The sequence below is a fragment of the Rutidosis leptorrhynchoides genome, chromosome 9, assembly GCF_046630445.1.
Source record: "Rutidosis leptorrhynchoides isolate AG116_Rl617_1_P2 chromosome 9, CSIRO_AGI_Rlap_v1, whole genome shotgun sequence".
Lineage (NCBI taxonomy): Eukaryota > Viridiplantae > Streptophyta > Magnoliopsida > Asterales > Asteraceae > Rutidosis > Rutidosis leptorrhynchoides.
The window spans coordinates 48,409,734-48,424,701 of record NC_092341.1 but is presented as its reverse complement, the minus strand read 5'-3'; the positions used below and the strand labels follow the sequence as shown (position 1 = coordinate 48,424,701).

The following is a 14,968-nucleotide window of genomic DNA, read 5'->3' as shown; positions in this document are numbered from 1 at the left end:
TTCATTTAATATATATAAACATGGAAAAGTTTGGGTCACTACACTACCAACATATGAAAGTTTCTTGTTTCTCCAATTTTGCACTTTAGCTTGAACCTTATCCACAAACATTTGCAATCACCAATTCCTAATCTTTCTGCTAATAGAGGCACCCCCAAATATCCCATAGGCAGATTACCAATTTTAAATGGTAATATATCCATAATGCTACTTTTAACCTCCTCATCAACATTCCCAAAAAAGATAGTACTCTTACTCAGATTAGGTATAATCCAGAAACACTGCTAAAGTCATCCAAAGCTATTTTAATAACTTGAATAGATGCTAGATCACCATGGCATAATACCATCAAATCATTAGCAAAACACACATGGGTGATTTTAAGCTTTTTACAACCAAAGTGGTATTTGAACTCACTGTTTTCCTTAATTTTCTTAGGCAAAATCAAAGTGAGGACTTCCATAACTAAAGTAAACAAATAAGGAGACATAGGGTCTCCTTGTCTCAACCCCCTTCCACCCTTAAAATAACCATGAGCTTCCCCATTAACACATATAGAAAAGCTTGCAGTTTTGACACATGTCATGATCCACTTGATCATAACTGGATGGAAACCAAAGCAGTATAACACTTTTTCAAGAAACACCGAACTTACAGTGTCATATGCTTTTTGGATGTCAATCTTTAAAGCACATCTTCTTGGCCCACTAGCTCTCTTGTAGCCTTTAAGCAATTCTTGAATCACCAGGATGTTAACTTGAATATGCCTACCAGGAATAAAAGCACTTTAATTAATACTCACCACCTTCATAAGCCACTCCTTGATCCTGTTTGTAATTATCTTACTAATGCATTTAAAGATGACATTGCAACATGCAATTGGTCGAAAATCAGATACTTTGTCTGGTGTGTCAATCTTAGGCACCAAAGCAATTAATGTTGCATTGACCTCTCCAAGTAACTTGTTTGTTCTGAAGAATTCCTTCATAGCTAAACATACCTCAGGACCAACAATGCTCCACGCTTTTTTAAAAAAATGTGAGGAATAGCCATCTGGCCCTGCAGCTTTATTACTATCAATGTCAAAAATGGCATCCTTTATCTCTTGATCAGTAACTTCTTTCACCATAGCCAAAGCCTCATTGCCAGACAGTTTAGTGGTAAAAATATCAATCATCTCCTCCAAGGGTCTAACATCTGTAGTAACTCCCAAAAAACTGCTGAAAATGCTTAACAAATTGAACAGTCACTTGATCTCCAAAGTGCCTAGTACCCACTTCATCACGGATACTATCCACTTTACTTTTTTGCCTTCTGCTTTTGAGAATCCCATGAAAAAAACTTGTGTTTTTGTCACCTTCAGTCAACCACTTAATTCTAGCTTGTTGTTGAAGCAATTTCATCTCATCTTTTTTAGCTTCATCATACTCTTGAGCTAATTTCACAGCATTGCATTTAGCCTGCTTATTAAAAGGATCCTTATCAATTTCTTGTTGTGCCATATGAAGCTTACATCTTATCTCCTTTACTTTTGTGAATAAGTTGCCATGACTCCAATTCAGATTATTGAGATCTTTTTTAAGAAGCTTGAGTTTTTCACCAGTTTATACATACTATATCCTTCCACATGCCTAGTCCACCCTTGTTCAACAAAAGGTAAGAACACATCCCTATCAGCACAGTAATTCATGAATCTAAAAGCCTTCTTTAAACGTTTGAACCCTTCAGGAATACCCACAATTGCAGGACTATGATCAGATACAAGATAAGGCAAGAAAAGACCATATGCATAAGCATACTTGGACATGAATCCATCATTTATTAGAATTCTGCCAAGCTTCTTAAGAGTGTTGCAATTTAGATTTTTAAGTGATATGGTCCATGTAAAATGGAAACCAGTACTGCATATGTCTTCCACTTCAATGCCATTAATGCAATTAATAAACTCCTGCATATCTTCAGTTACATTAGATCCACCAGCCGTATGCTCATTAGGCTTCAAAGTAACATTAAAATTCCCCATTAACACCCATGGCTGCTGATTTGTAATACCCTTCTACAATACTAAATCATTCCATAGGAATCTCCTCTCCTTACCAGAATTGATTGCATAAACAATACTGAGAAAAAACTTTGTTATATGATCACATGATTCTACTTGACAAAAAATCATCTGCTTATTCACGTGTAAGATCATCACTTTAATTTTAGCAGGATCCCACCCCAAAACAATCCTACAACTGTTAGGACTATGAAGAACATGAGATGTGTTTCAAGTGCAGCACACATCTGAACCATTTCATTCTTAATAAATAAACTAAATTCTTTTTGCTTATTCTCTGTATTCATACCTCTTATGTTCCAAGTTGAAAATTTGAACTCCATGGGTAAACACAATAATCACACAACTGCTCATATTAAGATATTAGGGTCCAGCCCTTTTACCTAATTAGCAGTAACATCTCCTTCCTCTAATCCACATTCAACATCATCTTCCTCATATCCATTATCCCTTTGCCTACTTTTAGCTTTCCATTGGAGTTTGAAATAATGGATCATATCATATGTCCATTTTTTGGTAACTTCTGCAGAGGGTTGAACATTCTTTTTAACATATCTATATACAATTATTCTGTTATCTATCAAAGGATTATCAATTTCATCATCACCCTCTTCGTCTGATAGAACTGCATATTTATTTGCACCTTTAACTTAAATGCATCAGCCATTTCTTTATTCAACTCCCAAGTCTTATTAGAGCTTGTAACATTTGGAGCCTTCTGCCTGTATTCAGTTCTAATAGCATTTTTGTGGCCATTTTTCTTTTGAACAAATTTTTTATTCCTCACTTGCTCATACCCTTCATTGTCCTTTTTGCTAATGTTCTCAACCTTTTTAGCTGCCAATTCTTCTTCAGTTCTAGGCCTCATCTTACATTCACCATGACTGTGACAAAAAACAGAACAATGACTGCACACTTTAGGCTTCCAGGGGTATTCCACATTAACTTTCTTACTATCTTTTACATTATTCTGTTTATCTTTATATTGTATTTCAACAGTATCCACAAAACCTTTTCCAACCTCAATTTCCACCATCACTCTAGCATACTCTGCCCTACCAACACCTTTGTGACACATATTAGCACTCACATTATCCATCACCATAGGTTTCCCTAATCAGCTAGCTATGGCACTTATCCCTTTCACATTCCATGCTTCCAAAGGAACATTTGTCAGCTTAACCCAGAGGGGAACCTTATTAGGATCAGTTTTCTCTATCATATATCTGGATTCCATTTATACACTAATATAGGTTTACCATTCACCATCCAAGGACTTTGTTCAACCACTTGAGTCAAACCATCTATGCTATTAAACTTGAAATAGCACATCTGGTTATTATCCATTATAATATCTCTAAGTCCAAATCTTCCCCACATTCTCCTTAAATTGTACTGTAAAGCACCATAAGTCATATCATATCCAACAAAATATCCACAAGCAGTATTCTCCCATTTTACACTACTCTCAGCCACAAATTCCTCATCAAATATAACAACTTCATTACCCTCTTTATCAACAGCAGTAGGCACAAAACTCAGTTTCCTATCAATGCTCTTAGCCTCCTTATTCACAATATTAGCATATGATACCTTCTCATTATTCACATTCTTATCCATATTAATAGTATGAACGACATTCACATTAGCAGAGCTATTAGCAATATCAGAATTCACAGTTGCAGTATTAGGGCTAGGAGTATTCAAAACAGTATTATTAACAATCTGTGGATTACCTCCTTTTAACACATCATTATTCAAAGTAACACCAGCCGGATGTTGATATACAGAGCTATCATGAGTATCCATTATCTTCCTATGCATATCTTCCTTCGTACCAATTACTTCATCCTCCGAACCTGCAATTCCTTTTGAGTCGGTATCATCAATTTCTGTCACAATTGCCTCAGCTGTAGCTTGATGCTTACTGTTATTAGCAAACGTGAGGATTGAATCATCAAATTTGTTTGGCAGTTTAACTTTCCTATTTGACTTCTTATTAGAAGCCATTGCAACAAAATCGAAGTAAATTGATGAGAAAATTACACTAGAACTGAAATAGAAGAGTAATAACTACTAACTACCGGATTAATTCGGAGAGATTTAGTGTAATTTGGGGCGAAATTAGCGAAATTAGGGTTCAAAGGATGTAACCATCCTTCTCGCCCAATCGCCATCGAGGAGAGAGAAATTCATTTTTTTTCGCTTCACCTTTTTATTTTACCGTTTATCATTATTTTTTACATATATATTTATTATATATGTAAAAGTTGAGAAGAAAAGAAAATTTTACTTATCTATTTTTATTTTTAGAAATCAACTATGGAGTATTAGTTTGGGAAAAACACAAAATGAAATGGGACGGGAGTATCATTTTTCAATTGTACATGATTGGGCCAAAAAGCCCACTAACAATGAACATATTCCGCCTTCTAAATCCCTGATTTACATATAGGGTTTAACCAAAATCAATCAACATTCACCTCCTCAATTGCTCTCTTAAAATCTGAAATGGGAAAAAAACGAAAGCATACCGAAGTACAGCCACCGGCAGCGAAAAAGGAAGAAACGGCACCGGAAAGACCTAAACGGACTCTTTTAGGTTGGAAAGATAAATCGGAATTTCAACAGCAAAACGATTCTACTGGTTTTAGGAACAAAGTGAAAGTTTTAGTGACGTGTTCACGTCGAATTAATTACAGGTTCAGTTTTATTTATTCAATTATTTGTTATTGAAAATATAGATTGTATCTATCTATTTAGCTAGGGTTTGTTTGTTGAATTGATTTTGTAAATGAATATTTTTAGGTATCGACATTTGATGTTGAATTTGGTATCAGTTTTGCCTCATTGTAAGAAAGATAATAAAGTTGAGTCTAAAGCTACTAAAGGTGCAACCCTAAATGAGCTTGTTGAACTTAAGAGCTGTTCTTCATGTCTCTTTTTTGAGGTTAGTTTATATATACATATACATTTGTATATATGCAATGATTTCTGTTAGAATTTGAACAAGTTTGTGTAACAGTTTCTTTTTTAATTTTAATTTGCAGTGTAGGAAACATAAAGATCTTTACTTGTGGATGTCTAAGTGTCCAAATGGTCCATCTGTCAAGTTCTTAGTGAATGCAGGTAAGATTATAGTTGACTTTGACTTGTTGTACAAATTGTACAAATTTGAAAATATACTATGAGAATATGATATGGATTGTTAATATGCTATACTTATTGATGACTTGTTTTATGTTATATTAGTTCATACAATGGAAGAGTTGAAGCTTACTGGAAATCATCTTAAAGGTTCCCGACCTCTTCTCACATTTTCGTCTAATTTTGATAAAGACCCGCACTGGAAACTGCTAAAAGAAATGATTACACAGGTATGTAGTTTTTACCCTGCTTTAAAGTAGAGGAGTTTTTAGTACGTTTTGTGGTTCATTGTAAGAATCGTTTCGGTATGGTGTTCTTCACTTATGAACAGATATTTGGAACTCCTAAGGAGCACAGGAAATCAAAGCCTTATCATGACCATGTGTTTGTGTTCTCCATTGTTGATGACCACATTTGGTTCCGAAATTACCAGGTTGGTGACAAAGATAGCAGCTATATTGCATATATAACCTATAGCTTTTCAATGTATTCTATTGCTTTCATGTCAGAATGCCAAATTTAGTCTTTTAATTGCAATTTGTGTAACTGCTATTTGTTAAATTCTGTTACAGATATCATGTCCTCATACTGGAGCAGATAAAATTGATCGTGGAGGCCTGGAAAAAATGACCCTTATCGAGGTTTGTACTTTGCAGTAATGGACTTTTTAATATTATCATATTTGGAGGTTCGTTTTCAAGTTTTATTTGAGACTTGTATGTTATTTTCAATAGGTTGGTCCACGATTTTGTTTGAATCCAATCAAGATCTTTGGTGGTAGCTTTGGAGGTCCTACTCTATATGAGAATCCATTCTATGTTTCACCAAATATGGTTAGAAAGCTTTTCGCAACAATTTCCCAAGCATTTTTTTTTTTAAACGAGCTGATATTATGCATAAAATTTTAATATACGTTTTTGTTTAATTGTTAGATACGTTCATTGGAGAAGAAAAAGAAGGCGGGCAAGTATGCAACGAAGATTAAAGCCAAGACTAGAAGAAAGATGCATGAGATGACTAACCCATTGGAGATTGATGAGTTTGATGACATGTGGAAACAAGAATAATTCGATATGTACGTTCTTGCTATTTTAATGCCAAAGTCTAATGAAGTTTTGTATCCTTTTGATGTTTATTATATATATGGCTGTAGGGTTGATCATCATATTGTTATATGTTCCCATGGTCAGAAAGACATGTTGTACTTTGATAGAGTAAAACTTGTGGATTGGTTTTTGGATGTGATTGTGCTTCTTATTATCACGTTTATGATATATTTACCGTGTGGAAATGTTTAATTACATTACTTTTAATTGTAAGTTCCTACAAGAATCTTCAAATGTACCCTACCTAAGAATGATATGTTCGTTATGGCAGGATGTTTTTTGCGAATTGGGGCAATCGGGTGGGTAACCTTGTCTGCAAGTTGTGTTTGAGTTGAATTCGTTATGTTCTTTGTTCTATATATATTTATATGTTAAGGTGATTATTTATAAACCTTGTACCTACGAAATTAATATTACAGAGTACAAATATTACTCTTTGGTTAGCCGTTGACTAAATCAATCGAGTAGATTGGTTATAACTTATAACCACGTTATATCTAGTAGTGTTTGTTTACGTTTCTTCCATCATACCTATTGTGTTCATCTTGCTATTCGGTGGTTGCTTTTGTTAATTTCGATTATTGTTAGTGGATGTGAGCAATGACTAAGTTTACTTTGTCTGGTGGTTGCAACTTACAAGTAGACATTTATTCAAGTAATATAGGTTTCCACTTTCAACAAATTGTACTTGAAAAAGAAATTTTGAAGACTCATTTTTTTTTGGTTTGAACCTTGTATATCTAGTCCAGTCTGTGCCTTCTTGTCTATCATGGCTTGAACATTGAAACCAAATGAGTACTTTCTCAATAAAAAGTAACTCGTGGACGTGAGATCTGGTATAAATATTTTGAGTTTTATATTAATTTCACTACATCATTATCAATTTAAACTTAAACTTGTAACAACACCTCTTTAAGTAATGTTTATTGAATTGTACGTACTTTATCAAAAAGTTGGTGCATGGTTATATTTTTTGTATCATCAGCCATTCAGCCGTATTAGAATTGTCAAAAAAAGTTTAACTGCCCACATGTTGCAAAAGGGGGCATTCCGAGAATCGAACTCGGGACCTCTCGCACCCAAAGCGAGAATCATACCACTAGACCAAATGCCCAGATGTTGATAACGTTTGTATTAATGTAATACATATACGCGCGTTTACACACGAGCTTTCTCACACATTTGGACAAATAAGTAGGTGTCAAGGTTATAATCGGTTGTAAACATATATGTTTCCTTTATATGATGGTGCGTTTCTTGCAGTTTTGATGATGTGTATGTAGTTTTGCTTTTAGTGGTGGTGCGGTGTGGCCTACGGGTTTTTATGTTCGTATGCCCGTGTAGAGTAAGGGTGTTGTCTGTTGGGTCACATTGCACGGTTCAAACTTATTTTTTTGGTTTGATGATGGTTGGTGATTCAAACTTATTTTTTGTTGTTGTTGTTTTCGCTTACTACGTTTACTTGGTTTCTTATTGTTCAAGTTAGTAGATCTTGTATGTTGGTTGGTTTATGTGGTTAGTCAATGTGTCGTTCATGTATTGAACGCTTGTTGCTTGGTATGATCAAACAGATTGTGACGATCACTAATTAAGCAAATTAATAAGAACCCTACAAAGATCAGATCTATTGGTCCGTTGATGCAAAAAACTGATTAAGCAACTCTGTTTGAACATACCGGTTTGTCATAATGTATCGTCAAGCTTAAATACATCAAAAGCCAAAAAACGATCAGAAAGTGTATCAACGTTGGAACAAAACGACTCTTAATCTACTGACTACTCGGAGTAAAAAGGTACTCAAATATCCATAATTTCATACATAAAAGTAACTACTCAGAATACATTAGTACTCGGATATCCATAATTTTATTTTCATAATTAACTAAATAGAAGTAATGCAAGTGTTAAAACAAACGCACACAACTGTTGAAACTTATTCCTCGACTTCAATACATACATTGATACATACATATCTCTATCAAGCTTCAACTACTTGTCACACAAGAAAAATAAACAAAGTAAAAAAGAAAGAAATACAGAAAGGGGAAAGGCATAGTTTATGGGCATGTGAGGTTCTGTGTTTCGGGTACCCAGACGGATATAATCAAGCCTCGGCAGCTTTATCGGTAGTCGAAGCAACCGATTTACCGCGTTTAGTCTCATAGTCTTTGACTGCTGCCTTAATAGCATCCTCAGCAAGCATGCTGCAGTGGAGTTTCACAGGTGGAAGGGACAAGTGTTTTGCAATTTCTCTGCAACAAAATTTTCAACAATAGATTAATAGATAGAGCACCAAAATAGTAATTTAATCTTATTTTTTTTATATATGAAAATTCTTTTAATAATTCTTACTCCATTTCAGCTAGATTAAGTTATTTGACCCGGTTGAGATAAGAAAATAATCCAAATCAGCCTAGTCATAGCTAAGTAGGTTCAAAGTCCCACCTCCATATTAATGTTTTATGTGAGACAAGGTACTTACATGGTGTACATTAAGTACCCAATTGTAGCTTGGATGGAATTGGTTCTTGGTTGTTTACGGGTCTTTAAAGATGTTTCGGCTCCGTTTTAGGTCGGGTCAGGATATTAAGGGAGTCTAGAAGATTCATGAGTTAGTTTTCATATGTTTTGTATTTGTGAAAAGTATATGGGTTGTAACTGGGTTTAGCTTCAATAGATAGTCAAAAAGATTGTAGAATTAGCTCGAGTAATATATGTATATATGTATGTACAAGTATTGGCACCCTTTAATGAAGTAGTTCACCAGAAGAATAAATTATTAGCCACAACATGCATATAAATTATAGAGAAAGGGGGTTGCAACTAACGTGTTCTTGATGGTTATAACTTCTTCCATTTGTTTTCCTTTGACCCATTCAGTAGCTGAAAACACAAAGTTAACATTTAAAGCAGTTATTACAAAAAAAATAATCAAACTTTAGCACATAATCCATCTGCAAAGTGTCCTAAACATATTGTTATTAACGTCTCAAGTATCATAAAAAGCTAATGCTATTAATCATATCACATTCATCAACATGTCAAAAAAAAAAAAAACAAAAAAAACCCTAGCACACCCCACGGGTTACAAAAGAAAGAGCATTCAATATGTTTCTTTTAGCAGATAGATAACAATACGTCACAAGCAAACTGGCAAAGAGACGAGATCGGTAGTTAAAGTTCCAAATCTATGTGTTGTTTGTTTTAAAACACTCAACCAAAAACACATGCAGGGGTGAAAATATGAAGGGACCGGGGGGCACCTGCCCCCAAGTGGATTTGTAATATTTAGAGCAAAAATTTTGGATATTTTGATTTTGCCCCCAATGAATATTTTTTGCCCTTAAAGCCTCCATATTTTACCTAAAAGCCTCACAATTTTGCCCGAAAACATCCATATTTTGCCCCCAAACCACCAAATTTTGCCCAAAAAAAAGTTGCTACGTTTTTAAATTTTTTTCGCCCCCGGTGAAAAAAATTCCATCTTCCGCCAAAAATACACCACAAGCATTCTTCCATTATAATACGAACTAACCTAAAGCACAAGCATAGATTATGCATTTATGCTTAAATTAATCATTTCCTAAACCGTGTAAGCTAGAGTAAATACGACCTATAAATTATTCAGTAAATAGACATAAAAAATAGCATCTTAACAATTCATTAAACCACAACACGTATTTCAAAGTTATGTATAAATAGCAAAATCATTTAATGTAAACAATACATAATTCTCACAGATGAAATAGCTATAACATATGAAATATACTTTCAAACCGCCATAACTAAAACAGAGCTAGGGTTTTAGAAAACAACAACTAACCAACAGAAGATGAAGCAATAGCAGAACCACAACCAAACGTCTTAAAACAAGCGTCCGTAATCTTTCCAGTATCTTCATCAACCTTGATTTGAAGCTTCATTACATCACCACAAGCAGGTGCACCAACAAGCCCTGTTCCGACCGTCGGATCATTCTTATCAAACGCACCCACATTACGTGGATTATTGTAATGATCCACCACCCTTTCATGGTAAAACCGTGGCTGAATTCGATTCACCACCGGCGTAAACCCTAGAACCCTATTTGTTGCGTGTCTCAGCATTTTTTGTGATTATATGATCTCGATTGAATACAAATTCAACTCAGTTCAATTCCTATGTCAAGTTAGGGTTAGGGTTATGACTTTTACGATATGAAATTGGTTGTATGGAGATTAACTAGTTTTGTTTTGGAGCCCTAGCTTGGCACCGGAATCCATTTTGAATGCGAGTAAAAAAAACATTAAAAAAAAAAAATTGATCTTTTTTACAAATTTTTTTTTTCCACATCTAACATTAAAGGTTTGTTACTTTTGCGAAATTTGCTTCTTTTAGCGTTCCTTTTTTTAAGTTAGTTATCTATTTTGTAAAAAATAATGTTTTTCGACATCTTTTGGTAGCATTGAAGTAGGGATGACAATGGGCGAGAAAAAACCCGTGACCCGCGGGTACTCGATCCGCAATGAGCGGGTTAAATCATTAAATCTTACCCGCGGGCACGGGCACAGGTAAAAATTTATACCCGTCGACGGGTCGCTGGCGGGTCGCGGGTATATACTACCCGTCGCGGGTAAAACCCGACCCGTGAATACATGAGACTTTTCTTAATTTACCCACGAATTAATACTTACAATTATTAAATTTAAAAGCTATTTTACTAGTATTTGAATAACGATTAAAAATTTAATATTATATACAAGTAAAAAACTTAATTTTTACATCATTATACATATAGCTTGTACATACGGTTTTATAATTAATAAAATTATTTGGGTTTTCTAATAAAAAGTTGTATATTATTATTACCCGCGGGTCACGGGTATCCGCGGGTCACGGGTATCCGCGGGTCACGGGCATGGGCGAAAAGTTTTTACCCGTGGGCTGGTAACGGGTCTCAATGTGGAAAAAAGAAACCCGACGGGCGGGTCGCGGGTATATAATACCCGTGCCCATTACCCGCGGGCGCCATCCCTACATTGAAGGGTTGTTCCTTTTATGAATGTTGCCTCTTTTATCGTTGAGGGGGAAAAAACGGTAGTTGATTTTTTTATAAAAAAGAATTTTTTTTCCACATCTTTTGGTAACATTGAAGTGTTGGTTCTTTTACGAAAGTTGCTTCTTTTATCGTTGGAGACAAAAAAAAAAGGTGAAATGACGGGAATACCCCTGGTTACTGTTGATGAATAGTGAAATAGTGTTTTGTCTTTTAGATAATATGTAAATTGGCGTACGTGGGTTAATTTTGAGTGGGTTAATTTTGAGGGCGGTAAAAAAGTTGGGTCGAGAGATTATCACCAAAAAGCCCATTTTTCCGAATTTTTGTGCCTGAGAGCCCAAAAAAAATTGCCAATTTGCCCTCGCAAGAAGCAAAATGCCTCATGCTCACTTGCGTTTTGCGTCATTGTGACCTTAGTTTCACTCGGGAGCAAGACACCTTGCTCCTAGGTGGAAACAAGGACGCAAATGTGTCTCTTGCTCCCTTGCTTCTACCTGGATTGCTCCCAGGTGAAACCAAGGACGCAAAGCGCAAGAGAGTAAAGGCATCTTGCTCATTGTGAGGACAAATTGACAATTTTTTTAAGCTTTCATACATAAAAGGCCAAAAATGAGTTTTTTTGGTGATAATCCCTTATAAGCGGCCTAGTAAACCTATATGCAAAAAGACTTGACCTATATTTTTAGACCATCTTACACACTTCAAGGCCCACAACTTATCATTCTTTCCATTTCTATAATTTCTATTTCTATATTTGGTACTTTGGCATCCCCTAATTAAATTAGTTTAAAAGTAAATAAAAATTCTAAACACAACGTTTATAGTTATTCGGATTCGTTAACATGTGGATTCCGTTTCGAAAATTTACAATCTATTTTTTCAAGACTATTTATCGTCAACTTGCATCGAAGTGTTGTAAATAACAGTTACCGGGTATTTATTACTTTTGAAATGACGATTTTCTAACTATAAAATATCTATATACGGATTAACAATGGTCTTAAGGAAATATTCATAAAAAGAAACATAAATAATTTCACACTTGTCTTCAACGGATGAGCGAGAGTCTTGCCCCAATATTCGCCATAAAAAGGTGAAGCCATAACAAATGCGAAGCTATACGACTTAACTCCAACATAATGACTTGATATAACAGACCCTTTTAGGGACTTAAATATAGACTAATTGCTCTGACGCATTTACAGTTATTGATTCTGTGAACATAGTAGCTAAATAATCCCGACATTTACATAAGGCAAATATTTATAGTTATTCGATTTTTCGAAATTTTTTTCCACACCTCCGTGTAAATAATCCAATCCATCAACAATCATAGAGTACAAAGTATAGTGACCATTGTACGTTCGGATCATTCAGCCTTAATTCCTAATATACAACAATAATGAGCCCAAGCCCAAGCCCAATCCAAGCACAAGACCAAGACCATCTACTTTCAATAAGGTCATGGGCCAATTAAATGTTCACGTGAGTACGTGACCAACTCGATTTTGTCTGATTGCATTATATGTTAATTTTTTTAATCAGAGAGATTTTCATTAGGTTAACATACATTTAGTATTTTACGTTAAGTACTTGTGTAGCTAGTCCGGTACACTGCACAAAACATATGAACTGATTGCCAACCAATTTGTCCTTCTTAAAATGTACACTTGATTGAGCTATTTACTATTTATACACCATCCCATGTGTAATGCTTCATTCTTTTACTCCACTTTTGGGAATTTAGTTCAATGTTTTTCAGCTATGGTGTAGCTACATACCTCAATTATAAATGACATAAACAAATTCGTCGGTAACAAAAGTTGGCGTTATATTATGAATTATGATTACTCAACAAGATAAATAATCTGCTTTTTGAATACATTGTGAATACTCATTAGTATTTAATCTGTTCGATGTGAACCTGTGAATAAACGCTTGTGTGCCATTTGCAGAGCTCTTTGTTTTCTTTTGCTCTTTGATTACCAGATTTTTTGTCATTTACCATGAAACTTAAAGGTATGCTCCCTATCCTCTCAACAATTTATATTCTCAAACATGTATGTTTATATGTTCCTAGCATTAATTAATTAAAAATGGAATCATCAAGAGTTTGTTGGTGCATAGCTTGTTGACATTTATGCATATGGGATTTGTCTCTTTCCTAATATGAATATGAATTGGAAAATTAGTAACAATTTACAAGTGGTTGGTTTGAACTAATATGTCGATTCATCACGTCGACACGTTGGTTGTATAGAAGGAGAGTATATGTTTAAATTTTAGATATTGTATCGTTGACCTATTATTTTGTGCCACAATAATTATGAATCCTCACTTCGCCACTTAGGTATATCATTCATTTTCCTTGTCAGGGTGGGGATCAGGTCATAGTTACACTAGTTAACTTCCCTACCTGGCTTGCCCGACCAGTGTATATGATTGATCAGGGTTCCTGGTTAATTACCAAAGGGCCATTGATCTGTCGGTATCGAGGCGCCCCTTGACTTTGAGGTCATAGGTTCAAACCCCTTGGTGAACATTACGTATATATTCGTTTAAAATCGTGTTGGGTGTGCGTGTTTGCTATTAATAAAAAAAGGTTCCCGGTTAATTAAGGTGTTTGCAAAGAAGATGGATGAAAATGAGAAACAAGTGAAATTCCAATTGAAGAGGACTTCACAATTTTAGAACTTGTGGTGTTATATATATACTCAGTATGTGTTTGATTTAGATTCATGCTTAATGTGCTTTTTACATATACAACGCAAGATCACACCAATATTTCCTTCACTTTAATTGCATGCAAATGATATGATCAACTAAATTGATGTGCCCACACAAGTCACAACCCATGCAAAAAGGTACAGGTTTTAAAAATAACACATCTTCATCATAATTCACATCAAGGGGTTATTTTTTATAATTAGCATTATATCATACTCACTATTAAATAAATTATTCGGAATAGTTTAAGGTTACGTGTAGGTTGATTCAACTAAGCTTAGACCATTAATAACGCACCGTTTGTCCCCGTGATCACACCTACATGTCAAGACAAACACCCTCACAAATGCCTGTGATGTTGAGGTGGCGATTGCTGATTGGTTGGAGTTATTTCTCTCTCTCTAACTTTTTATTATTTTACTTTTTAAATATCAATCAAATTTTAACACATTTCCCATAAACTATCACTACAAGAAAAATGCTCATTTGTGACGATCTTTTAGTGACGACTCAATATTTGGTCACTAATAATGCTATTTAATTACCATTAAAAAAGTGGTCACTAAATTTTGGTCACTAAACTATATTAGTGGCCAAACAAATGGTCACTATAGTGACCAATTTTGATATTTTGGTCTCTAAAAATATTTTGTGACGGATCTATAGTGACGAGAAGTGACCAACCTATTTTGGTCACTAACTTGATTTAGTGACCATTTTAGTGTTATTAGTGACCAGTAGTCTTCGTCACTGAAGCTCATTTTTCTTGTAGTGTATCTACAATCCTCTCAACACCTTCACCATTACAACTCACCCATTTCTCCATCATTGCAATGTCAGCGCCATAACACAAAAAGTACCTATTATCCACTCTACGTCAACGCAACC

The 14,968-nt window shown here is 34.8% G+C and overlaps 3 protein-coding genes and 1 non-coding gene across 7 annotated transcripts in view; 1 reads left to right on the top strand and 3 right to left on the bottom strand.

The window, feature by feature from the left end:
* The window catches only part of LOC139866032 (uncharacterized), a 42,104-nt gene extending 37,831 nt beyond the window's left edge, over positions 1-4,273 (bottom strand). For 2 of the 3 annotated variants that reach the window (XM_071854163.1, XM_071854162.1), the window contains exon 1: positions 3,799-4,273. In XM_071854163.1, coding sequence (XP_071710264.1) covers positions 3,799-4,072 — 274 coding nt within the window. In that variant the 5' untranslated portion in view covers positions 4,073-4,273. Of the gene's footprint in view, positions 1-3,223 lie in introns of those variants that run through there. The other variant, XM_071854161.1, reaches the window with a different exon arrangement.
* LOC139866031 (ribosome biogenesis protein BRX1 homolog 2-like) lies at positions 3,466-6,721 on the top strand. 2 transcript variants are annotated; one of them, XM_071854160.1, is made up of 10 exons: positions 3,466-4,004; positions 4,518-4,764; positions 4,871-5,012; positions 5,113-5,191; positions 5,315-5,439; positions 5,541-5,642; positions 5,782-5,850; positions 5,944-6,042; positions 6,142-6,284; positions 6,587-6,721. In XM_071854160.1, exons 1-9 carry the CDS (start codon positions 3,983-3,985, stop codon positions 6,274-6,276), a joined length of 1,020 nt encoding a protein of 339 aa, XP_071710261.1. In that variant the 5' UTR covers positions 3,466-3,982; the 3' UTR covers positions 6,277-6,284; positions 6,587-6,721. The 2 variants fall into 2 exon arrangements, with proteins under 2 accessions (XP_071710261.1, XP_071710260.1); XM_071854159.1 differs by lacking the exon at positions 6,587-6,721 and having other exon boundaries at positions 3,467-4,004; positions 6,142-6,519.
* Positions 6,722-7,357: 636 nt separating this feature from the next.
* Positions 7,358-7,429, bottom strand: TRNAP-UGG (transfer RNA proline (anticodon UGG)). The gene has a single exon. It is a non-coding gene; the product is annotated as a tRNA-Pro (tRNA).
* Positions 7,430-8,282: 853 nt separating this feature from the next.
* On the bottom strand, positions 8,283-10,458 carry LOC139866969 (iron-sulfur cluster assembly protein 1-like). The gene is made up of 3 exons (XM_071855275.1): positions 10,139-10,458; positions 9,144-9,198; positions 8,283-8,567 (listed from the first exon to the last, which is right to left on the bottom strand). Exons 1-3 carry the CDS (start codon positions 10,419-10,421, stop codon positions 8,420-8,422), a joined length of 486 nt encoding a protein of 161 aa, XP_071711376.1. The 5' UTR covers positions 10,422-10,458; the 3' UTR covers positions 8,283-8,419.
* Positions 10,459-14,968: the final 4,510 nt, after the last annotated feature.

Coding starts and splice junctions, on each gene's coding strand:
- LOC139866031 (XM_071854160.1), top strand. CDS start 3,983: ATGCTTACTGTTATTAGCAAAC. Junction 5,643..5,781: donor TTTGGTTCCGAAATTACCAG/GTTGGTGACAAA, acceptor ATTCTGTTACAG/ATATCATGTCCTCATACTGG. Junction 6,043..6,141: donor TCTATGTTTCACCAAATATG/GTTAGAAAGCTT, acceptor TTTAATTGTTAG/ATACGTTCATTGGAGAAGAA.
- LOC139866969 (XM_071855275.1), bottom strand. CDS start 10,421: ATGCTGAGACACGCAACAAATAGGGTTCTAGGGTTTACGCCGGTGGTG. Junction 9,199..10,138: donor TATTGCTTCATCTTCTGTTG/GTTAGTTGTTGT, acceptor TTGTGTTTTCAG/CTACTGAATGGGTCAAAGGA. Junction 8,568..9,143: donor GTTATAACCATCAAGAACAC/GTTAGTTGCAAC, acceptor ATTTTGTTGCAG/AGAAATTGCAAAACACTTGT.